This window comes from Talpa europaea (assembly GCF_964194135.1).
Source record: "Talpa europaea genome assembly, chromosome: 8".
NCBI lineage: Eukaryota > Metazoa > Chordata > Mammalia > Eulipotyphla > Talpidae > Talpa > Talpa europaea.
Window position 1 is genome coordinate 51,505,421 of NC_140075.1, and position 25,170 is coordinate 51,530,590.

At 50.1% G+C, this 25,170-nt stretch overlaps 1 protein-coding gene across 1 annotated transcript in view; it reads right to left on the reverse strand.

The window, feature by feature from the left end:
• Window positions 1-25,170, reverse strand: part of IGDCC3 (immunoglobulin superfamily DCC subclass member 3) — a gene marked incomplete at both ends in the record, with an annotated part of 44,673 nt that overhangs the window by 18,020 nt on the left and 1,483 nt on the right. The window contains one exon of the mRNA XM_084241001.1: window positions 24,040-24,345. Coding sequence (XP_084097127.1) covers window positions 24,040-24,345 — 306 coding nt within the window. The remainder of the gene's footprint in view (window positions 1-24,039; window positions 24,346-25,170) is intronic.

Here is a 25,170-nt window from a genome sequence, read left to right on the forward strand (position 1 = left end):
GCTTCCAAGCACCAGCCAGGGGTACAGGATCAGGGGCTGGGAATTGACTTGGGAATCACTCTCCGCCTTAGACTTGAAAATGTCCAGGCCCAGCAGAGCCCCTCTCCACAGACTGCACGTCTCCGCCCATGCCAGGGTCACCAATCTTCCTTATGTAAACCTGCCCAGGCCCACAACATCCTTCACTTCCGTCTTTCTGGTCAAGACACCGGATCCCCCTCACCTCCCGGAAGGGCGTCTGGTTAGGGGGCCCAGGCTGGAGCTATTAAGTAAATTGCTTTCACATGACCATGGGGACAACTCAACAAAAACAGATACTTCCCCCAAATTTCCAAAGTCATATATTAGGATTTGAAGGGACTAATATAGGCAGGGTTAGGGAATGGAGAGGCAACCTGGGATCACACCTGGCTCTGTCACAGTCTCCCTTATTGACCTTTCAGTTCCAATCTTTTTTTTTTTTTTTTTTTGATGTATAAAATGGGAGTGGGCAGAATAGACAAATAACCTCTAGGGCCAATAGCAACATTAAGATTCTAGGATGACACTAAGTAAAGTGGTCTCTTTCCACCCAGGAATGGGGCTTCTCCTATTCTTGAAACTTGATCCAATGCATTTATATCTCGTGGCTCTACAGGACCTCTGGTGGCTCAACACAGAACCGTAACAGATGACAACTTTCTACCACCAAGGACACCTCAGAATAAATAAGCTTTATCTGTTCTGGGAAAGAGGGAGGCCTATATTCCAGGAAAGGATCATGGAGTTTCTTGGTTGGTATGGGACTGCCAAATCCTGGAAACAGACTTATTTGGAGAACTCCATTGCTGCCTTCTAGTTGTCAGAATTCTCTTAAAGCCCTAGGAACCATCTTCTGTAGAGGGTTTCAAAAGCTTTCCAATATATTCAAAGGAATCACCAACCCACTCCTAACCTCTTCCTGTGTCTTACAGCCTCACCACACATGGAATACCCAAGCTATCACCACGGAGCCACCATCCCTCACTTCTCCCTGTCTCCCACACCTAACTGATCACCAAATGCTGCTTTATCCTTCCATTTTATCCCATTGCCTTGGCGTAGGCACAGTCAACTATTTCTGTAATAGCTTCCTATTGTGCAAGCAAGCATAGGGAAGGTTCACTATCAATTCAGGCAGATGGAGAAAGGAGAGTCTTGGAGCCCTTGGTGGATTTTTCCAGGCCTTAATGCTCTCTCAGGGAACCAGGTACATAGGCATACCAGGCATGGAGGCTGGCATGCAAGGAAGCAGCATGGGCCAGGAAGGGGGCGCTGGGAGGCAGGCAGACAAGCCCCCCACAAATCTTTACTCTTTTTCTGGGCTCTCTCTGGCTTTCTCTCGTGGTCTCACCTCTCCTATAATCACACGTCCTCCTGTAGCTGTCCTTATATTCCTGGTCTCCAGGCTCAGGTGTGCATACTTGCACATGCCCACACCCATGCCCCAGGTGTCCACCATCAGTCACTGTGCCCTATGCCCACGCTCCCAAATACCTCCAGCATCAACACAATCAAGGCCACAAGTGATAGCCACAGAGGCTAGTGGCGCAAAAAGCCTGATTAACTCATATACCCTACAATCCCCCTCCAGCCTTCCTACTTCTTCCCTCCTTCCTCTTCTTCCTTCATCCTGAATCCACAATTATTTCCAGAATATTCAATGTATTCATTAAACACTTTTGGTGGTCCTCCTTGAATCAAGGGTATTCTCCTTGGGATAGTATTTAAGGTCTTCATTATTAGGTTCTGTTTCATCTTTCCAGCCTCAAATTCCAGTTAATTGTGTCTTCACATGGTTTATACTCTGATCATGGGAGACAAGACTTCCCTGCACATAATTGCTCTAATATTCCTTTACATCTACTGTCCCTTCCACCTGAAACTCTTGTCCCTTTCTCTAGGAGCACCCCCATTCTCTGTATCCCCCACAGGTAACAGAATTAATCCCTGCCTCTGATGTGTTGTCTTGTACCTCTCTCTTGGCCCTTGTCAGACTGTGTTAAAGTCAGCTGCTTCTGCATCAATCCACCTACTCTCTGCAACTCCTACAGGCAGAGCATAGCCTAATTTAATTTACCTTTCTACCTCCAGTACCTAGAACAAATACTAAGTAATTCCTCACAAACTGTTTTCTGTTGTTTTTTTAAAAAAGATTTATTTCTTTATGCATACAAGAGCTGGGGTACAGGGTACAGCTGGGGGGTGAGAGGATTTACCAGAGACAGAGTGGAGAACAGAACAGACTGAAATACACTGCTGAGGGGAGCAGCAGGCGAGACAGGAGAGGTCTGCTGCGCCATGTGGATTGCTCCCTGGCCGGCCGGGGATCGAACTGGTGCTGCAGAGTCTGCTGTTTGCTTCATAGTGCTGTGCTTAACGCCTTGCACCACCAGGGAGGCCCACAAACTGCTTTCTGAATGTTGACTTTAAGAATCATATGGCTTTGCAGGGTCTTTTCCCACCACTTTCTCTCTGACCCAAGTTCCTAGCCTGCCACAGTATCTGTTATCTACCCTTGGGCAAGTCACTTCCTATATGAGGACTCACCTTCTTTAATAAAAATGAAGGTGCTAAGTTGGCACCCCCAAACGTGACTGTGTACCCAATAAGCTCAGAACCTAGGTAACTATGTAGATTCCTGAGCCCTGCTGCCAGATTCAGACCCCTTGGCCTGGCCTGCTGCCTAGGAATCTATTTCTCTAAAAGCTCCAGAGGGTATTTCATATTCATTCCTAGACGGGGTTGGAAGCCCTGGCTCGGCAGGTTCTTGAGATCCCTGATCTTCCCTGAGGCTCCAGGATCGACAGAAGCAGACCTCGGAGGTCCAGTCCCCAGCCTCGCTGGCGCTGGCGGCGGGGGCTGCGGGGTGCACGGAGGAGCATGTGGGAGCGCAGCCCCCGCGAGGCCCCAGTGCAGGCATTCGGGAGGCGGGCGGGGTCAGGGCCCGGAGCCGGAGGCCCTGAGAGCCGCTGGCTCGGCGGCAGGAGTAAGTGGGACCATCTGCTCCACTCCTCAGAGGTCAGCGCCGGGTGTCAAGCTCCCAGCCCCCTCGCGCCTGCCCCCCCTTCCCCTCTTTGCCCTTTGACTCCCGGGACTCAAAAGAAAAAAGCACTTGAGAGCTGATGAAAGTGGGAGTGTGATGGGGGGCGACAGGAGCCTCCGGAGCTGCGGGGCCTGCGGGTGCGGAGGGCGGCGGGCGCCGGCCGGGCCCGAGCACCGGCGGGTGCCCCGGCAGGGCCGGGGCCGGCGCGGGGCGGCTCTCGCGGGCGGCGCCCGGTTCCCACAGCCGGCCGGGCCGCCGGGCCCCTTTGAAGTGGCCGCAGCTGCACACCCCGGGCCGCGGCTAATCCCCGCCGACGCGGGCGTCCTCGCCCCCCCGCATAGCAATAGTGTCCGCGCTGAATGGCGCTGGCTAATTACCTCGCTCGCACCGCCGCGGGTGAATGAGAGAATCCGGCATTGTGCGCGGCGAATGGAGAAAATAAGACAGCCATTGTCCTCACACGCCAAACGAGGGTTTGATGTCGCTGGGGCGAGCGAGGCACCATTTCCCGCCACCCCCTCCCCCCAAGGGCGCACATTCCCCAGCTGGGCCCGGGCCCGGGCGCGCTCGGCCGCTGCAAGGGAAACTGAGGCAGCAATTCCATTTTCCAGGGAGGAAGGAAGCACCCACTGCCCCTTCCGTGGGAGGTGGGCGGACACACAACTGTCCCGGGGCGCCCCAACACACACGCCCTGGGCTCCTCAACAAGGCTTCTCCACCAGCAGGTTCTTAGGGGCACCTTACTGTGGTCCCCCAGTTCTGTCCTGGATTCAGAAAAGCAGGCGCGGCCCTGCAGTCAACAGTCTAATTAGACTTCGTTGGGAACAGATGAAATAATTGGAGGAATCGGGAATTTCTGCATCTCGGTGGCCAACTGTGCCACCAACTGAAAAGAGAAGTTCAGAGAAGGGCTGGGAGCCAGGTGGAGAAAAGGAGGAAAGTCTTGGAAAAGAAATTGTTGGGTGAGGTGGGGGGGGGGGGGATGGGAAATGATTGGAAAAGGGAGGTCCAAATTATAGGGGTTCTGCAAAGCCAGGCCTCAGAATCTGGATTTAATACCAGAAGCACCGAGGCCAGTATTTTCATCCTAGGAAGAGTGGTGAGCTGATAGGTAAGATTAGAGTTCCCAACCACCTACCTGTGGAAACTATTATCAGAAAGCTAGGCTAGTACAAGTCATGTCACTGGGCCCGGTTGAGCGCTGGATTGCGACGCTGCCCGCGGCCTCTGCGACGCCGGTTCAATCCCTGGCTGCTCCCCGCCCACCGGAAGAGGGTCCCGCATGGAGCGCAGACCTCTCCTGCCGCCCGCTGCTCCCCTCACCAGTGTGCCTTGGTCCTTCTGCCTGCTCTGCTCCCCGCTCTGGCTCTGGTGAATTCTCTCACCCTCCCGCGCTTCTGACTGTACCCAGTGCATGTATAAACAAACAAACAAATAAATAAAATACGTGCCTCTTTAAAAAAAAATTGTTTAAAAAAATTATTTATCTGAGCCATGTGGGTTGCTCCCTGGCTGGCCGGGGATGGAACTCGTGCTGCAGAAGCTGCAAATTGCTTCACAGTGCGGTGCTTAACCCCTAGCGCCACCAGGAAGGCCCCCCATGTCACTTTTTTTAATGTATAAGAATATGAGGGGAGTCGGCCTAGAAAGCTGATGATCACAATATTTATGCATCCAACAGATTCTGTGTGCAGTGTTGGCTGCATTCTGGTCACCGAATACAGTTGTTTTGTGGAGGGGAGGGAGGTGGAGATTACATCCTTCGAGATCAGGAAACGCCTTATCTCTGCTGTCGCTGGAAGTGCTTAGCTCAGAGGCGGGTAGATATAGGAGAGATGCTCTTTTAGATTTACTGATTTGAGAACTGACCTGCTTTAATATCCTGCAGTTCCACATTTCCTGGAAGCACATACTTCCTAATCCTTTCTGATGGACTCTTAGGTTATTTCTACCTAAAGGAAGAATGTTATACATATGTTCTAATATTCTATCCAGCTTATCAAATAACAAAAAGGACTCATCTGTTGCTCAGATCAACAGTAAGTTGTTGAACTAAACCAGCAGCCACTTTTTGATTCATATCGCAGAGATCTTTCTGAAGCTGCAATCTTTTCTAGTGTCCGTGGCACAACTAGATTGTAAGCCCTTTGTGGGCAGCCCATAGACAAACTCTTAAACAGGGCCATCCATCTACCCAGCCATTCATTCATTTGAGAATAAACTTAAAAACTGACAATACTGTTAAGAGATTAAATGAACAAGGGGCCTCCCTGGTGGCGCAAGGGGTTAACCTATGATTCTATCCACAGCCACTGTAGCATGAGTTCGATCCCTGACCAGGGAGGTTACCCACGTGGTGCAGCAGACCTCTCCTGACTTGCCCGCTGCTCCCCTCAGCAGTGTACTTCAGTCAGTCTGCCTGTTCTGTTCCCTGCTCTGTCTCTGGTGAATCCTCTCATCCCAGTTCTTGTATGCATAAATAAATAAATCTTTAAAAAAAATTATATGAACAATAGCCAAAATTGTTCCTTGTTCTGATCGACCATCCATATTTAACATTACTAAGCACTAGTTTGTAACAGTGATACATAAAAAAGCATGCTTTTAAAGGGGAGGGGAAAAATCTAAACATAGCTTATTGTTTTTCTGACCCAGTCCTGAATCAAGGTTTAATCGAATTCTGGTCATAACCTCAGATATGATGATCATACTGTTTTTCTTCATAACTCTTCTAAATCTTCAATTTAGTGTCGTATTTCTTCTGCCTAAGGCTCTAGAATCTTAAGCCCACTTGGCACCACAACTGTTGCTGAACTTCCCCACTGCCTAGGCCAGTCTGCTTAGTTAGTTGATTTAGACAACTCCAAAACCAAACAAACGACAAAAACAGAGCTGCTGTGGCTGGGTGGATGTGGAAGGCCCAAGCCCTCCCTTTCTGGCACCTTCTTCACCCCCCCTCCAACCTCTGAGTCCCCTTCACAGACCCAAGGACTCTAACTCCCTCGATCTAGAGGAAAAAAGGCCTTAAACTAGGGAAACCACAGCTAGTTAGTAGCAGATCAAAGATAATTTTAATGCTATACTAGCCGCCAGCTTCATAGTATAAGATTTAAATGACCATTCCAACAGAAACTACAACTATAATTGTTACTCTATGTTACTGTATGCTGCCTTTGCGGTTTGCCCAGATTTCAGCAAGTGTGCCTGAATATCTTAACCCCACATACATTATACATTGGAAAATGATCCTCTATTCAAAAAGCAAGAGGAGCTTCCTGGTCCAAATTAGAGAACTGATACTCTTAACTGAAAAGGTGCTTTTAAAACGTCTATTTCTTATCTATTCTTTCCCCAAAACTAAGACCATAAATAAATTTAAAAATAATGCTCTGTGGGTATTTTGATAGGATATAATAACGTGTATGTGTGTGTTTTCTCCCTTTATCCATTCCCACAGCAACATGCAGTCACTGAATGCTTTGTTATCACGGTTATGAATTTTCAAGATAACAGGAAGGTAGGCAGATGGTGTAGCCTACTACATACCTCAGCTATATATAGGGACCTCTGTATATAGGTGCTCTGCCATTGACCAAAACATTGTCATGCAAGGCAGGGAGAGTCCTTCTAAAGAGGATGCACAAGAAGCCGGAGGGCAGAGGGATGCTTCTCGCACAGAACCTCCCCTGTTAACTCCTTTGGGGATGATCCCAGGATCTCCACCTTGCCTGCAAGGATATCCTATCTCGAGGTGACGGCTACCTGTCGCCATCTGTAGACTGAGGTCTGAACTCACCAGTCCAGGTTCTTCCTACTCAGCACTTAGTCTTGGCACCTGAGGTTAATCAAATCCCTCTCCACCCTGCAGTGCCCATCAGTGGGACCTTGGAAGAAGGATTTTTTATTTTTTTATTTTATTTTTTTTTATAGAGGCATGCTTTATTTGTTTGCTGGTTTGTTTGTTTTTTGTTTTGTTTATACATGCACTGGGTACAGTCAGAAGCGCGGGAGGGTGAGAGAATTCACCAGAGCCAGAGCGGGGAGCAGAGCAGACAGAAGGACCGAAGTACACTGCTGAGGGGAGCAGCGGGCGGCAGGAGAGGTCTGCGCGCCATGTGGGATCCTCCTCCAGTGGCCTGGGAGCAGCCGTGGATCGAACCGGCGCCGCAGAGGCCGCGGGCAGCTTCGCAACCCAGCGCTCAACCGCTGCGCCACCGGGGAGGCCCGGAAGAAGGATTTTTTAAAGGAAGGAATCAGAATGGGGAGATGGGCGTGCCCTTTCAGACCCGAAGAGGTTGGGATAGGGTACTTGGGGTACAGTTAGAGGCGCAGGGCCACTGTCAGCTCCTGACAGTAGGGACTCAGAAATATCTGGAGAATGGCTTAGTGGAACCATGCTTTGGCCCTTGAGCTTTATCTGCCCTTCCCCAGTCCCAGGCTCTTGCACTCCAGAGGGTGAGTAACCCACTGCAGGCAGGAGGTGTTCCTACCCTCGCACTTCACACACCCACGCTGTCCATTCTCTCACCCTCACCAGGCACCAACTCCAGGCAAAGCCCCTTGCTCAGCACTGAGGACGGATGCACAGAGGAGCAGGCCTCTCCCCTCAGGGAGTTTGCAGACCACTGGGAGGGACAAGATACAAATAGTCGTGTATCACTTAACAACTGGATAGCATCTGAGAAATATATGCACTAGGAGATTTCTGTGCAAATTTCATAGAGTGTAATTATACAAACCTAGATGGTGTGGCCTACCACACACTTGGGCTATGTATAGGGACCACTGAGTATAGGTGGTCTGCCACTGACCAAAACATTGCTATATGATGCATGACATATTCACTGTACCAGAATGGCCTGTATCTCCTGATTCTCTCCTGCCCTGAAAAGGCAAAGTTTGGCATACAGTCCAATGGGTCCTTCTTGAGTTGCTATAATAAAAGCTATATCATTTTATTTCAGCAAAGCCTTGATCCCATCAATGTCATGACAGCTTGCTTACAATGATCTTGATTTTATCACGGTTTGATGGCAAAATGACTGATTTGAGAAGCAAATCAGAAACACAGGAGGGCAGGAATATCAAGCAGGCTCATTCTATGTAATATCATTATTGGTGATCTGACTTAATGGAATCAAGAATATTCTAATCCAATCTGCAAGTGGAACTAAATTAGTCAGGGTTTCTCTAAGGTGCTAGAAAGCTGGAATATAATTTTTAAAAGACTTCAAAAAATTAGGGGAAGGGAATTAGTGCAGAAATAGGGTAATGTTCAATATAAGCCAGGATATATAAGAAGCAAAAGTGGGGGCCTCCTTGGTGGCGCAGACGGTTGAGCACCGCACTGTGAAGCTGTCCACACCCTCTGCAGCATGGGTTCAATCCCAGCCGGCTGGCAAGAATCCCACATGGCAAAGCAGACCTCTCCTGTCTCACCCGAGCAGTGTATTTCATCAGTCTGCCTGTTCTGTTCCCCGCTCTGTCTCTGGTGAATCCTCTCACCCTCCCACGCCTCTGGCCTATACCCCGGTTCTTGCATAAATAAATAAATCTTAAAACAAAAAAAAGAGGAAAAAAAGGAGAGAAAAAAAAAAGAAACAGCAGCAAAAGTGGGGTGAGCAAAAAATGAATCAGATGTGAAGATGTCTGAAAAAAAATCCAAGAATTGTTTATCACAAGTCAAATACTGGGTTTAAATTCTTTAAGGTCCAGACATTGAAGTTAGCGTCCAAACCCCATTTGACCAATCAGCATGTTGGAAAGAGCATCCAGACCCTTTATGCCCTACCCTGTATACCCAGGACTGGGACCAAGGCAGGCTCTCTAAGCCTCAGTTTCCACAACAGTGTTCTGAGACACACGGGCAGTAAGCTGGGAGTGAGGGCAGAGTAGATTCAGGTTGAATTAGCAAAACCTGAAACACCTTCCCCCAAACCTGTCAGGGCACCATGTGCCCACTTCCCTGTTCAAGTCTTCCATCCTACCAGCCTTCTAGGACCCTCTCCACTCCTTTGCCCTCCTGGAGCTCGCCTATTTAAAGATTTGCCGACGGGCTTGGCTAGCCCCTTGCCACAAGTCCCTAGCCTGCACCCCAAGCCAATGGGGAAGAAAGGGGCTGGGAACCTAGGACCTCCTCGCTCCTGCTCCATTTTCCAACCCCAGACCAGTTCCAGGATCTGGGCTGGTGAGAGAGTTCGCATGTTACAAGGTGAAAACGTCCCTTCCCATGCACACCGGCCAGGACAGCCCCAGAGAGTAGTTCCCCCAAGGCACTGTGTCCAGGAAGTGAGAACACATGCACACTCACAGACAACATATACTCACACTCACATGCCTTCACACGTACACACAAATTCTTGCTCACACCACACAGACCCTCCCCGGGCTCAGTGACATAACAGTCAAGCGACTGTGTGGCGCGGAGTTAATTGAATGCACATTGATTGTCCTGCCCATCGCTGGTCAGGTCAGCCCACCTGCCTCCCTGCCTGGATCTGGTTGCCTCAGGAAGAAGCAGGCTTGCTTTGTGCTGGGGTAGGGGACAACCCTCCTTCCCTGAGCGTGAGGAAGAGGGGTGGTTTTCAAAGCTCAGCACTGCCCCAGTCATGCTCTTCCCATGGACACTCGGCCTGAGGACAGCGAGTCGCTGCATGGGGGTCAGCTTCGCTGCCCTCCTCCCTCTCCACCACCCCTAGAGCGCATAGCAAAACTCCAACCTGCAAGTTCCACGGACCACGATGGTCCCTTTGGAGTCATGAACTGGCAGGAGTTAGGAGGGTGCCACTCAGGGTGGGGGGACAAGGTTGGAGCAAAAGATGGTGAGAAAGACAGGAGAGTTTTTCTGCAAAACTTTGACATGTCATTGAAGGAAGAGGCCTTTCTTAGTATACCAGGATGGCTGGAGATAGGCGTGACAGAGGGAGATGGAGGGGCGAGCTAGAGCGACCCTGGAAAGAAGCCAGGAGGGGAAACAAGTGGGGAGAGCCCCTGTGCTCAAGACAAAAAACCAGTCAGTGTCCCAGAATTTTATTTTATTTTTAATTTTTAAAAAAGATTTATGCATACAAGAATGGGGGTACAGGCCGGAGGTGTGTGGGGTGAGAGGATTCACCAGAGACAGAGCAGAGAGCAGAACAGGCAGACTGACGAAATACACTGCTGAGGGGAGTAGTGGGCAGCAGGAGAGGTCTGTGCGCCATGTGGGACCCTCACCCAGGGGCCAGGGATCAAACCAGCGCTGCAGAGGCTGCGGGCAGCTTTGCAACCCGGCACTCAACCACTGCGCCATGAGGGATGCCCTGTCCCAGAATTTTAGAAGTGGAAAATGGGCCCCAGGAAAGTGACCCTCCCCACCATGCACGTACGAGGAAAGAGAGGCCCAGGAAGGTGAGCTAATGATTCCAAAGTCACACAAATATAAGTTGAATATTTCCATTTCAAAAACAGCTTCTCAGGGAAGCAGGAGCCACAGAGGCCACAGAAGCTAGTGTGATGATGCCTGAGTGGAGTCCAGGCTCCTCCCACGGCCCTCAGTCAATAACAGTGGGACAAGAGGAGGTGTTTGGCCCAAGCCAAGCCCAGGCACTTTCTATGGGGTCCTATCTCGAGGACTCAGCACTACTCCAGCTCCTCACCCTGCTGACTCCAGTGCTCACTGAAACCTAATAAAGAGAGGGCCGCCCAGGTGGCGCAGCGGTGCTGTCCACAGCCTCTGCAGCGCCAGTTCGATTTTCGGCCACTGGTCAAGGGTCTCCTGCCGCCCGCTGCTCCCCTCAGCAGTGTATTTCGTCGGTCTGCCTGTTCTGCTGCCTGCTCTGGCTCTGGTGAATCCTCTCACCCTCCCACGCTTCTGACTGTACCTGGTGCTTGTATAAATAAATAAATAAATCTTAAAAAAAAAAAAAAAAAACACCTAATAAAGAGGGCCCCCAGCAACGGATTGCTGAAGAGGGAACAGAACCCTACACTCCACAATGCCTGCACCCCACTCCGCCACTCTCCTAAAGACAGGCAAGTAGTGCCCCTTCCCATTTCCCACAAATGGGAGCTCCAGCAACACTAGGGAGGAAGCTTGAACCCAGACCTAATCCTCGGTGCAAGTCTAGTTACATCTCACCGTGCTCCAGCTCCTTGATGGTATCTGTAGCCCCACCACCATTCCATGGCAAAAGCATGTGGGGGTTTACATCAGGTAGGGTTTGGGGATGACTTGTAGGTGGCCCTTGATTTCTCCCCATGGAAGTATGCAGTCTTTGCAGGCATAATTCCAGTTGGGAAGGAGCTGAGTGGGGTGGGGGGGACCTGGAAAGGTGCTTATGGTAGTCAGGGTCAAAGGACAAGGCACCTGCCCCCGGAATTATCAGCCTCCAAAACCTTCAGGTTGGGGGTGGGGGCAGGAAATTGGAGAGTGGGTGTGAAGAAGCACTGAGCTTCCAGGACCACTATTGGGTCCACAAGAGCTTCTGGTTTGATAATCTTTGGAAGCACCCATCTCAGTTCCTGTTTCAGCCCTCACCCCCCAGATATAACGGCCCCGCACCCCTACCAGTAAGGTCCCCAGCCCTGTGCGTGGACTCCTGAACCATCTCAGCCAATACAGCCTGCCCCTCCCTGCTGGACTGCATAGATTATCATGCATCCTGCTGCCTGACCCATTATTTAGTAGGGCCAAAAGGACAGGGGACCCAATGCAGACCCCTCCCTCAGGTTGTGGTGGGGGCAGAATCTCCCAGCCACCACAGCAGACAGGTACTGTGGCCTGGGAAGGGAGCCATGTAAGTCCATGAGGCCTTAGGCCACCTGGCCCTGAGGCTGTGGTCATGGCTGAGGCAAGGGGACAGCACAAGGACAATCAGCAGCCTGGTTCCTCCGGGCTGATTATGGCTTTTCCCTGCTACCCCTCCCCCCACACATAGGCCCCCTGGGGAGAAGGATCCTTCTCAAGCCACACCAGTCCCTCTCCTGTGATTTGTTCTGAATTTTCAAACAAAGAGTAATTATGACAGATGTGGAGCAATCAGCGTCATTATGCGGGAAACAAGAAAGGGAAAGGGAGCTGAGGGGGCCCCAGGGGGGAAGGGAACTTGTCTTTCCTCCGTGGGAAGAAGCAACGCCCACCTCCACCCCCCCCCCCCATCCTCCCAACTTCTTTTCCTGCCTGGAACCTGGACCCTTCTGCTGCCCAGCATCACAGCTAGGACAGTCTTCACCCAGAGCATCTCAACCTAATTGTCGCTGCAGGTTATCCAAGGGCCTCTAGCTGCAGCTGGGGGTAGGGGGCCTGAAGCCTCGCCTGGCCCACCCAACAGTGGCTGGCTCCCACTTCCGTCAAGGCGCTACACCGTCGTCACCCCTCCCCCCCACACACCCTGCATGTCCCAAGGTACCTGACTCTATTTCTGAGTCATTAATGCTGATTATGTTCTCCAGGGACTGTAGCCCCTCTAAGGACAATCAGGCCACTGCACTTAGGTTAGGGCTGGATTTAAATCTCAGCTTCCCTATTTACTGAGTACCCTTGGGCAAGATAATTAACCATGCTGGGCTTCTGTTTACCCATCTGTAAAATAGGACTAGTAAAACCTATTAATGGAATTGTTGTGGAGATCAAGTAAATTAATACAAAGGGTTTAAGACTGTGTAGCCCCACATTACTAGGACTAATTCTGTTACTACTAGTTAGTTCACCCCAAGTGCTGGCATACAAGTAGCTCTCAAACTACTCAGCTCAGGGCCTATCTGGTGGCACAAGGGGTTAAGCACAGCAATGTGAAGCTATCCACAGCCTCTGCAACACAAGTTCGATCCCCCCGTCGGCCAGGGAGGTGACCCACATAGCGCTCCTGGCTTGCCCACTGCTCCCCTCAGCAGTGTATTTCAGTACATCTGCCTGTTTGGTTCCCTACTCTGTCTCTGGTGAATCCTCTTGTTAGGGGAAAAGGATGTCCTAAAGCTAATTCCATACAGGCTTTGTGGACTCCACCCCCACCCCAGGCCAAAGCCAAAGACACTGGGAACTCCAAATCCCATCACCACCAAAGGGAAGGTGGCTGGGACCTGAGGGTGGGGTTAAGCAGCCAGGTGTGGTATAAAGCCAGACATGGGGGCTTTGGAGGGGATCCCCCATTTTTGGCTCTCCGCCAGCTCGCAGCGTCCGGCCACTCTGAGTGACTTTGGGTTTCCAGGTCGTCGGATCGGGTAGGACGCATTAAAGACTTTATTTCCCTATTTTCTCCCTGTACATTTTCCTTATTTCCTTTTCCCTTGTAAATAAACCTTTTATGAACCTTTTGTGTGTGCCTGTAGTGGAGTATTCATAAGTCCCTTGTAAGCGCGCGGGTGAGGACCACAGCCAGGAACCCGTTCAATATCGGGGCTGCTCTATAACAAGCTCAGCATCCAGGGTGCTCTAGAAATGCAGAGGCCCTCTGTAATATGCCAGAGATGTCAGGAGCCCACATTTCTGCTTGACACCTGCATTCAGAACCACGACTATAGACAGCCTGCATCGGCAGGGCAGGACACAAGAAAAGCAGCAGTATGTGTGTCAATCTGCCTGGGGGGTAATATATAAAAATACCTATCTTTCCCATGAGACGCAGGGGGAGGTGAGAAGCAGGGACTCAACAGGCTCTCTTGGCTCTCTTGCCTGCCCCGGCTAGAGGACCAACCACAGCCCTGGGCAGAGTACCCACTGATGCCTCAGTTTTCCACCCTGTAAAATGTCAAAAGAGAAGGTTGGGCCACATGAATTTCTGGTTTCTCCCAAAGCACTGGATGAGGCCTGTTATCCTACCCTGAGGCTGGGAGACCTCCAAAGTCCTGGATGGGCTGAGATTCTAGGGTTCTTTTGCTGCAGCCTGCAACTCAGTGAAAGGGCTAGAACTTGGTCCTCTCTCCTGGTGGTCTGCCCCCTCCTCTCCATTTAGGTGGTCTGGTCTCCATCTGCCCACCCCAAGTCCCCGGGGCCTCCCGCTAGTCCCCCCCTCACATTCCAGTGGCCTTGGGGGCAGCAGCCAGACCAGAAAGTCCAGTTCCTGCCCATTATCACTGCTCGCATCTGCAGTGCAACCCAACACCAGCATTCCAGAGCGCAGCCCCGAGCTGCCCCCACCACCCACTGTGGTCAGTGTCCGGCTCAGAGACAGGCCCCAAGCAGGGGCCAAGTTCTCAGATTGCTCTCCATGAACGGATGCCCCAGGGCTCCTCTGACCTGCTGGGGGGGGCATGGACCCCTTTTTTTGGGGACCTCTTTGAGCATTATCCTCTTAGTCTTTCCTCTTCCTATCTCTGAACTCACCTACTTTGGCTCCTCAGAGGTTCTCCCTCAAGCACAGCAGAGGATGGTGGACACAGGAATTGCCATAGTTGTAGAAAGAGGCAGGAAGAAGGACAAAAGAATAAAGAGAAAAAGGAGTGGAGAAAGGAAGCCAGTTGATAGGACAGGGCAGGAGAAACTGGGGCTGGGGATGATAAAGACAAAGATGCTAAGTGTGGCCTCACAGGAAAGCAGGGGAGGGGGATTTCTGGGGGAGGTATATCAAAGGCTGAAGCACAGAAGACCAAGATCATAAGAAGAGATGGAAATGTCTAGTGGGGAAAGCTGGGAAGCAAGCATCAAATTTTCCTCCCTCTGCCTAAATCAGGAGGCTGACCGGCCTCTGTTAAGCCCCCATTCCCCTCCCCTGCATGTCCTTGGGATCTCTGGTCTGGCCCAGAGATCCTCCCACTTTTTCTTTTGCTGGACCTCTGCTTTTCAACATTTTAGGATCCCAGTATCACCTATGCAGCTACCCCTCCTCAAGGGGCTGCACCCATCCATAGAGATCGCTCTCTTCTGTTCTTCCCTTACATGTGAGAGCAGTCACAAAGGGCTAGCATTTCTTAGGACAAATGAGCAAAGTTAGGGACAGAGGAGAGCAAGCCCAGAAATGGAATGGGCCTTTAGGGAGGATGGAGCTGCACAGGCCAGCAGGCTCAGATTGCAGCCAGATTGTTGGCACCAGTCTAATGAACAAGAAAACTATGGCTGAGACTCCAGAGGTGCTGCGACCACGCCCATGTGCCCATCCACCAGTGACCTAGGGCTCGCTTCCCTCCTCTCTCACTTCAGTTGTCTGCTATCAGCCTCTTGCATGACCTAATGAAATCATCTACCCCTGCGTCTTGCCCTGCAGTAGTCCTGTCCACTCGATCTCTCTAGCCTGGCCACGCTGCTCAATGGGAGAAGGAATCCCACAAGAAGACCCTTAGGGGAGAGCTGGACTCCAACCCTGGGCCCCCATATACATCCTTCAGACACACACCTGTATGCTCAGGTACCCACAGAGGTCCATGTGGTACACGTGCACACACACACACTCTACTGATTTCTATATTCCTGTTGCAACACGGCTACAGCCAGAGACTCTTAGGGTGCCACAGATTAGTTACACAAGGAAGACATTTTTGGAATCAGTCAGTCCAGTTTAAACAAAGACGGCAGTGAGCCGTTTTCCTGGGTGCCCTTCTGTTCCGTTCCACTTTTATTGAAGGCTGTGTAGAACAGCCTTCAAGCTACTGTGAAAAGTCTCTCTCTCTCTCTCTCTCTCTCTCTCTCTCACACACACACACACACACACACACCACACACACACACGCACGCACACACACACACACACACACACACACGCAGGAGCCTGCAGGGACTCTGGAGAGGAGAGGGAAAGGCAATACAAGAAGGCCAGGAGTGAAAAAGTCCTTTCTCCCTGGGGGCGGAGAGGGGACAGAGGGTTAAGGGGGGCTGGGGGGCCTGTTTCATTTGCAGGCTGCAAATGCCTCTCCTATTCACCGGCCCACATTCCCAGCCAAGGCACCCGGCCACGGACAATGCCGGGAACAGGAACAGAGAAGATTTGCACATTGTGTTCAAGGGGCCAGCTGGCTGCCTGCGACAGTGGAGCCAAGGTGTGGGAACCAGAAGCGATCAACTTCCACACTCAAGTCCTGCGGGTGGGAGCGAGGGGGCCCTCCCTCTATCGTTGGGGCCATTGCACGTGGGGACACAGGCCTCATCCAGCCAGGAAATAAAATCTGAAGCAGAGACCCTAAAACATAGGCATGGAGGGATACGAAGCAATTTAGTCTCTGATTCACATCCCATCTGGCGAGAAAGAGAGAGTCTCAGTTCCTCCAGAGATAAACACACAGCAGCAGCAGCCACCCCATGATCCTGCCCTGAGTGTGTTATATTCCCCTGCCGATCCTGCCTGTTCACAAGCTTCTGTTCCTGTGAGCTATGCTATCAATTACCAGGCAGGGAGAGACAGACTGAGACAGAGCGCAAAAGAGAAGCAGAAAGAAACAAGAGAGACAGAGCTTTGGACCCAGAGGACCACATGTTCATTTAGTTTTTACCAACCTCCACAGGCAGGACACAAGAGAAATACAAATGAAAAAAAGAAGTCCTCCAGGAACTTAAAATCTAGTTGGGAGAGACAGATGGCATAGCCAGGCACAAAACAGTTACTTAACAATGCAAGTGGCCATCAGAGAGAGGAAGGGTGAGCCTGAATGCCTCCTACCTCCCCCATAGGAGGACGAAGAAATTACCATAAGCTAAGTGGTCTTTGAGGAAGGATGAGATGAGGAGTGAGAGATGAGAAGAGGCAGGAATAGACTGAGAAAAGGCCCAGCAAGGGCAGGCATCCTGAGGACAGCGACGAAGACTTATTAGAGCAGAGGAAATTTTGTCCAACCACCCCGACTTGGCATGAGAAAAGCAAAGCCCAGGGATGGTGAATGACTTGCCCAGAGCCACATATGGCTCCAGGTGTCCAGCCAAGAGACTTTCCATTGCACTTTACAGTTTCTCAGGAGTGCCAGAAGGGGTTAGTCTGTGGAGTACTGACTGGCAGGTCTTAGGGGTTGAACCCCACCTATTGCACCTACCTCTGTCCATAGCCTACACACAGGCAAGCTCCCTGGCGTGAAAGCAGCCTATGTGTGGTGCCTTGCTCATCACAAGGACATTTCAGCTGTAGCACCTGCTTCTTGCCCTAACAGGTAGGCAGATGAGTGTGTTGTAGGGTCAGACTTCCTCAAGGATACCTCAGCCGAGCTGCCCTTCAAGGAGGAGAGAAAAGCTTGGGTTCCCCACACCAGGCCTGAGCATATAACCTCCAGGTGACAAAGGGCTCCAGGGTTAGCAGCTACTGTGCCAGGAGCCACTTTCCTCCACTACCCACTACCCTACTCAGAGACACTTCAGGGCTCCCTATACATGCTGAGGCCCCCAAGTTGGTTGTTCCAGTCCATAGTTCTCCAGACCCCACCCAGACCTAGTTGCACATGGCTTTGCTGAGACCCTATATCCAGATCCACATGACCATGGCTCCTGCAGCTGAAAGAGGATTCCAGAGCAGCTGGTTAATCTGCCCTCCCTAAGGCTGAGATTCACCTTAGATGTGGATAATCCAGGGCCCAAGAAATAGGTGACTGGCTGAGGTGGAGACAGGAGGGCACTAAAACTGGCTTTTTCTCCCCTCACTAGACTCACTGCCTCTTTCTAGGTGTCTTAAATCACCAGAGAACCAGCACAATTAAGGGAGCTTAGAATTTCACATTTTTTGCCTTTCTTACTTCCCCAAAATAATGATATTTAAAGAATATTATTAAAATGCAAATTAACTAAATTAAAAATTAAATCAACATTAAGGAACTTTTTTTAAAGATTTTTTTTTTTTTTTTTTTTGTGGGACCCTCGCCGGCAGCCGGGGAATGAACCAGCGCTGCAGAGGCTGCAGCCTCGCAGTCCAGCGCTCAACCGCTGCGCCACCAGGGGAGTCCCTAAAGATTTATTTTTGCATAAAAGGACTGGGGTGTAGGCCAGAGGTTTGTGTTGAGGGGCAAGGGGTGAGAGGTTTCACCAGAGAAAAAGTGGGGAGCAGAACAGGCAGATTTTTTAAAAGATTTATTTATTTATGCATACAAGAACTGGGGTGCAGACCAGAAGTGTGGGGGGTGTGAGAGGATTCACCAGAGACAGAGCAGGGAACAGAACAGGCAGACTGACTGAAATACACTGCTGAGGGGAGCAGCAGGTGAGACAAGAGAGATCTGAGGCGCCATGTGGGTCACCTTCGGGGCAGGCTGGGGAATCAAATTCTTGCTGCAGTGGCTGGCAATAACTTGATAGCACTGTTTTTAACCCCTGCACCACCAGGGAGGCCCAGAAAAGGCAGATTTTACTAAAATACACTGCTAGTGTGATTCAGTCTGCCTGTTCTGTTCCCCACTCTGTCTCTGGTGGATCCTCTCACCCCCCACATCTCTGGCCTGTACCCCAGCTCTTGTACGCATATATAAATAAATCTTTAAAAAAAATTACCACAAAATATACTGCTAAGGGGAGCAGCAGGCGAGACAGGAGAGGTCTGCTGCGCCATATGTGGGCCAGCTCTCTGGCTGGGGATGGAACTCAGGCGTTAGAGGTGATAGCGCTGAGATGGAACCCCTAGACCACCAGGGAGGCCCAGGGAACACTTTTCATATATTCTGTACCTACACCATGTGAAGTTCTTTATGCACACTATCATTGATGATCTGCACACCACTCCTCCTTGGTAAGTATTAGTTCCTTTATTTTAAAGATGAGGAAACTGAGGCTCAGAGAGGTTAGTGACTTGCCCAAGGTCACACAGTGTGAGTTCTATAGAGTAGCTAGTCTACCCAACTGGTATCCGTTTGCCCATTCTCTGAAAATCAGCTTTCTTATCTGTCTTTTTTTTTTTAATTATTCCACATATAAGTGATACTGTACAGTATTTGTCTTTCACTTCCACTTCTATTTCACTTAGTATAATATCCCCCAGATTTGGGCATCCCTCGTGGTGCAAGGGGTTAAGCACCGCACTATGAAGCAATCCACAGCCTCTGCAGCAGGAGTTCATTCCCCGGCCAGCCAGGGAGGAACCCACATGGTGAGGCAGACCTCTCCTGACTCACCCACTGCTCCCCTCAGCAGTGTATTTCAGTCAGTCTGCCTGTTCTGTTCCCCACTCTGTCTCTGGTGGATCCTCTCACCCCCTGCATCTCTGACCTGTACCCCAGCTCTTGTATGCATAAATAAATAAATAAAAATAAAAATATATTTTTAAAAAATCCCCCAGATTTATCTGTATTGTTGCAAGTGAGAGGATTTCCTTCTCTTTTTATGACACAATAATATTCATGTGTGCATGCGCAATTATGTGTGTGTGTGTACCACATTTTCTTTATTTATCCATCAGAGGACATTTAGATTGTTCCCATATCTTGGATTTACCACTCACTCTCATATCCACCCCTAGGCCTGCCTAGCCAAGATGGCTTCAGACTGGGTGGGGACCCAGTCCTGGCTCGCTGAGTACTTTGCCAAAATTTTGACAGGCTGGCCTAAAACCTAATTTAGTGGTCAATACCTAGCAGTACCAATAACAATAAACTTAATAACAATAACCCTTAATGAGCACTTCCTTGATGCTACTCCCTGAGCCAGGTACTTTACAATTATCACCTTTTTAAATCCTCCAACAGCCCCACAGGCTGACAGGATTATGCCCACTGCTTCAGATAGGGGACACTGAGGCTCAAGTTTATTGCAAGGCCTCCCTGGTGGCGCAAGGGGTTAAGTCTCAGCACTGTCAAGTTATCAGCCACCACTGCAGCGCAAGTTCGATCCCCAGCCAGGGAGATAACCCACATGGTGCAGCAGACCTCTCCTGTCTCACCTGCTGCTTCCCACTCTGTCTCTCGTGAATCCTCTCACCCCCCATACCTCTGGCCTACACCCCAGCTCTTGTATGCATAAATAAATAAAATAAATCTTTAAAAAAGAAAAAAGTGGGCCTCCCCGGTGGCGCAGCGGTTGAACGTTGGGTTGCAAAGCTGCCCGCAGCCTCTGCGGCGCCGGTTCGATCCCCGGCTGCTACCCGGCCACCAGAGGAGGGTCCCACATGGCGCGCAGACCTCTCCTGCCGCCCGCTGCTCCCCTCAGCAGTGTACTTCGGTCCTTCTGCCTGCTCTGCTCCCCGCTCTGGCTCTGGTGAACTCTCTCACCCTCCCGCGCTTCTGACTGTACCCAGTGCATGTATAAACAAAAAAAACAAACAGACAAATAAATAAATAAATAAATAAATAAATAAATAAATAAAATGCCTCTATTAAAAAAAAAATTAAAAAAAAAAAAGAAAAAAGAAAAAAGTTTATTGCAAAGGACACATGATCAATGAGTGACAAAGCAAGGGTTCAAACTCACCTGGTGAGTGAACCCTTGACCCTGAAGTCCAAGAGTTTGGTCTTCACCCTGCTGCCCACAGACCCCCCTAACCAGCAATTTATGTAGGAGTGGTCATTTCTCTAGCCAGCACCATCAGCATCACCAGCACCATCAGCATCACCTGAGTGGACCAGCACCATCAGCATCACCTGAGTCTTGTTAGACATGCAGAACCCCAGGCCTTGGCCTAGACCTACTGATTCAAAAACTGAGTAGTGTCAAGACACCCAGGTAATTCACAGGCACAATAAAGTTCATGAAGTCCTGCACGAGATCATATATCTCCTCACTCCAGTTCCCCAAGGGCCTGAGGCCATAAACTGAGGCCAGGAAGTAGGGGCAGGGACTAAAGGATTTTGCCTAAGGGGCGCTGGGAATGCATCCCCCAATCACCTCCCCCTCCCTACAGAGCTCCCACCTCTCTTTGGGGTCATCCAGGCACACAGACCTCAACAGGTGTGAGTCAATGCACAAGTCCCCATGGGGTCAGGGAGCCCACATATCTTCCTGGGAGCCCCTCCATAAGGATGGCAGGAGGGCATCTCACAGCCCAGTCCAGCTTCAACTCATGCCCAGAAACTCGCGAAAATTCCCAGGCCCTCCCAGAAAGGGGTTCAAACAGAACAAGTTGCACTTGGGCTCCAACAATTCCACCCCTGATAGATTTCCCAGGAGTACTCCTTAACTGGATCCCAGTAAGGGAGAAAGCTAGGGCCCGGGAGGTGATCCAGGCAGGTTGCTTTTGCTGGCCATGTCAGTGAAATGGCCTTTAAATGATGAATAAGTACCGAGAGCCTCCTATGTGTCAGCCAAAGTGTGGGAGTGTTGGTTCTCACAACCATCCCACAAAGCAGGACTATGCACAGTTCACAAATGAGTAGACCGGGCCATGGAGATGTTAACTTGTTCAGGGTCTCATTGTTAACAATCTTCAGCCTCCAAACTAGAAAGCATATACAAGGCAGTGAAATCAGATATGCTAGAAGAACAAGCACTCTTAGGATCCCGAGCCACTCCATCCTAAAAGGGAGACACATGGGACTGAAGCCCCCAAGAAACCAGTCTGCAGTTTAGTCACCCTGGTTAGACCAGTGTTCAACAGCAGCATCAGAGCCCAGCAGGATAGAGGGCGTCACTCCCAGCCATAGAGAATTCAGATGCACAGCAGGCCCCACCCAGACCTGAGCCCCTGTCTGCCTTGCAGAGTAGTCCACTGGGGAGATTGTGGCTGTGAGGGGTGCTTAGCAGGCCCCCTCCCCATCAGCCTCTGTGGAACAGGCAGAAGTAGGGGGCTCCAGAGGGTTTCTCACACCTTTTCAGTAAGGCACACTCCCATGTCACACAACATCTGCAGTGCCTGCGGGCACGTGGGCAGGGAGTTATTACCAAAGGAGAAAACCCAGGCAGCTAATCAGCTTTGGAGGTTTCTAGGGACATCAGCCTGTGAAGTGAGAAAAAGGGATCCAGCCACCGGGTTGCTTGGTATCCGAGCGTTCCCCCATGAGGACACAAGCTGTGTGCGGAGAAAGGCCATATCAGACTGCCAGCAAGTCCCCCCCAGCTGTCCCCAGGAAACTAAAGGATTAACCAGGCTGACCTTACCCACTGGCCCTTTCCCCAGTCAGAGCTCACAGTTCAATTTCTTATACACTATGTGGAGTTTAAGAACATCACAGATCTTAAAGGTATTACCATTTATAGAAAGGCACATTTGCAGTTACCTAAACATAGATACCTGGGATTTATCTCCAGAACTGTGGGCTGGAGACCCAGGGTCATCTATTCCCCAGCAAGAGAACGCAGGCCAGGGAGGGTGTGAGGTCATCTTCCTGAGAACGCTCATTTCTCCCACCCGCAAATCATCCTTGGGTCCCCATCCCGCGTCCATGCTTCTCTTCCTCACACCCAGCCATCTGCTCAGAGACTGCACCAGCCTCCCCCACACCGCCAGGAGGGCCTGGGAAGGAGGGGTTGCTGAGCCATAAGTGATTGGTCTCAAGGTCCAGGGCTGCCTCCCAGAAAGCTCCATATGGGGGCCTGGACCAGCCTTCTGTAGAACAAAGGGGCAACTTAAGCTCAACGAGAGGGCTCCCGCCTCAGAACATTCATCACTCACCAGCCATTCAGAGCAACTGTACACATGCTCTCAGAACCAGGAAGAAACTTGTCAGCGGTCAGACTGGGGAGGTGGCAGCATGCACAGGAGGTAAGAGGGAGAGTGCAGTCCTGCTCCTCTGCATGCTAAGATGTCACTGAACCCCACTGAGTCTCAGTTTTTTCATCTGTAAAAGGGGATAACTGCAACCTCCCTGGGTGGCTGTGATGATTAAATGAGATCACACATGTAAAGTGCTCAGGCAAGATGTCCAGCACACTGCAAGTGCTTAATAAGTGTGAGCTAGAATTATTACCTAGAAAAGTTAAAGCAGGCTCTTTAAGGGGTACCCTCCCCCAGGATAAAGATATAGATGGGGCACACTTTCCACCTGGAGATAGATTGTTCTGATTTATGCAACACACACCCATCAGTGTGCACAGATTAAAGAATAACAGAATTTTTGCAGGACAGAGCAGTAAACCACAGCGATCCTTTTATCACAACAATTGGAGGTTCATTAGCACAAGTGAAGCTCAACTGGAGCTGAAACACCTTGCTTAACCAACTCTCTCCCATTCAAAAAAGCCCACCAGATATAAAACCACCACAATGTCCATTTTAAACATCTCACGATTTTATCTGTCAATTATAATTCAATTAAACTGATTTTTTAAAGATTTTTTTTTTTTTAATAGAGGCATGTTTTCATTTATTTATTTGTTTGTTTGTTTGTTTTGTTTATACAAGCACTGGGTACAGTCAGAAGCGTGGGAGGGTGAGAGAACTCACCAGAGCCAGAGCGGGAAGCAGAGCAGGCAGAAGGACCGAAGCACACTGCTGAGGGGAGCAGCGGGCGGCAGGAGAGGCCCGCGCGCCATGTGGGACCCTCCTTTGGTGGCCGGGGAGCAGCCGGGGATTGAACCGGCGCCGCAGAGGCCGCGGGCAGCTTCGCAACCCAGCGCTCCACCGCTGCGCCACCGGGGAGGCCCTAAACTGATTTTTTTAAAGCATATCAGTATAGATGAGTGGGAGTAATGTCATCATTGCAATAACTGAAATTATTCTGCCATATCTTTTGTAAAGCAAACTGTTGGCAAATTTCAGAGCATCGATACTAACAGAGTGAGGTTTTACCCTACTCAAAGTGTTTAAAAGTCAGCATTAACTTAAAAATTGCATATGGTCAAAATTACCTTTCAAAATTCTTCTAAATCACCCATAAAATATGACAGCTGGTTATCCTTAAACTTAAAACTCATACTCAGTGGTCTGGGAAGCTCACAGTATTTGTGGAAACTAAGACACACTGATCCAAGAGTTGGATAAAGCTCTTCCTTCTTTCTCCATCTCTCCCCAACACTGTTTGGCTACATTCTTGTCAAATCACATTCCAATCAGATAACTGAGGGTATGATATAATTCCACCACCACAAACAATGTACCTCTCAACTAACCCATGCTGAGAAAATAGTCTCTAGAAGTTTGCTTAAAATGGAACCATGTCTGTTTCCCCAACCCTACCTAGGCTGACCCTGGATCCTCAGCCCGGGAGGAAAGAAGTAAGGGGTGTCAACTTACTTGCAGCCTGGATGCGAGCCTTCCGGCTGACCACCAGTCCAAAGCGGTTCTGAGCCACGCACTCATAGTCGCCCTCATCTGAAGGGCTGCCTCCGAGATCCAGGCGGAAGTGACGGATCATTAAGGACCCATTGGCCAGCAAGGTGCAGTGGGTACTCTCCAGCAGGTCCACTCCGTTTTTCCTCCAGGTGACTCGAACTGGAGGGGTCCCTTCCACCCTGCAGCCTAGCAGTACAGGCTGCCCAGGGACTACAACATCATCGCTTGGCTCCACAGCAAATGCCAATTCAGGGGAGTGGCCAAGACCTGCATTGAGCAGGAGAGATGGTGAGGTTAGTGTGGAATGAGTGGCCAGGAAGAACACACACAGGGGTTCAGGTGCCCGGATCTGTGCATCTTTCTGTAATGTTAAAAGGAGTCCCTAGTATATATAGAAGTTCATGCATTACAAAGTGCTGTCTCATGTAGTATTTTACTGAATCAGTAGTTCTTAGCAGAACATCTCAGAGAGATAGATATTATTTGTATCATTGGCTATTTTATAGATAAGGAAACTGAAGCACAGAGATGTCAAGCAATGTGTCCAGTGTCTCTGAGTTAATAGTTGCAAAGCCAGGTTACAAAAGCAAAACTGATTTCACTGCAGTTTCTGCCACTTCTGGTCACACTTCTGTAGTTTCTGGTCACTCTGATTAAGCACTGAAGCCCCACAGACTTTCAAGGTGAGGATTTAGGTAACGTGTTCACCTGTCCTGACTTTCCAGTCCTCACCTGTTTAAATCAGGAACAATACAGGTTGCAGAACATGATTAACAGGCTCAAAGGTACTATGAAAAGTTAAAAGTTCTAAACAAATAAAATGTGAGAGTAATAAATGATTACTTCCTTTTGCTGGCTAAACCAGCAGAGGCCCCGGTCTGATGCCTGACAGGGAGCAGGGTTTGGAGGCCCAATATCCAAGCACAGGCTAGGCTGTGGCTCAGCCCCACCGCCCCTCCCCTAGGATGCTCTGGCTTTGGTGGTTTTGCTTTTGTCATGAGATGAGATGAGGGGTATCAAATGCCAAAGCAGATTTTCCAAAATTCAGGAAGAGGGAAGTTCCTAGAACCTCTGCAGTAATCCTAAAGCTCT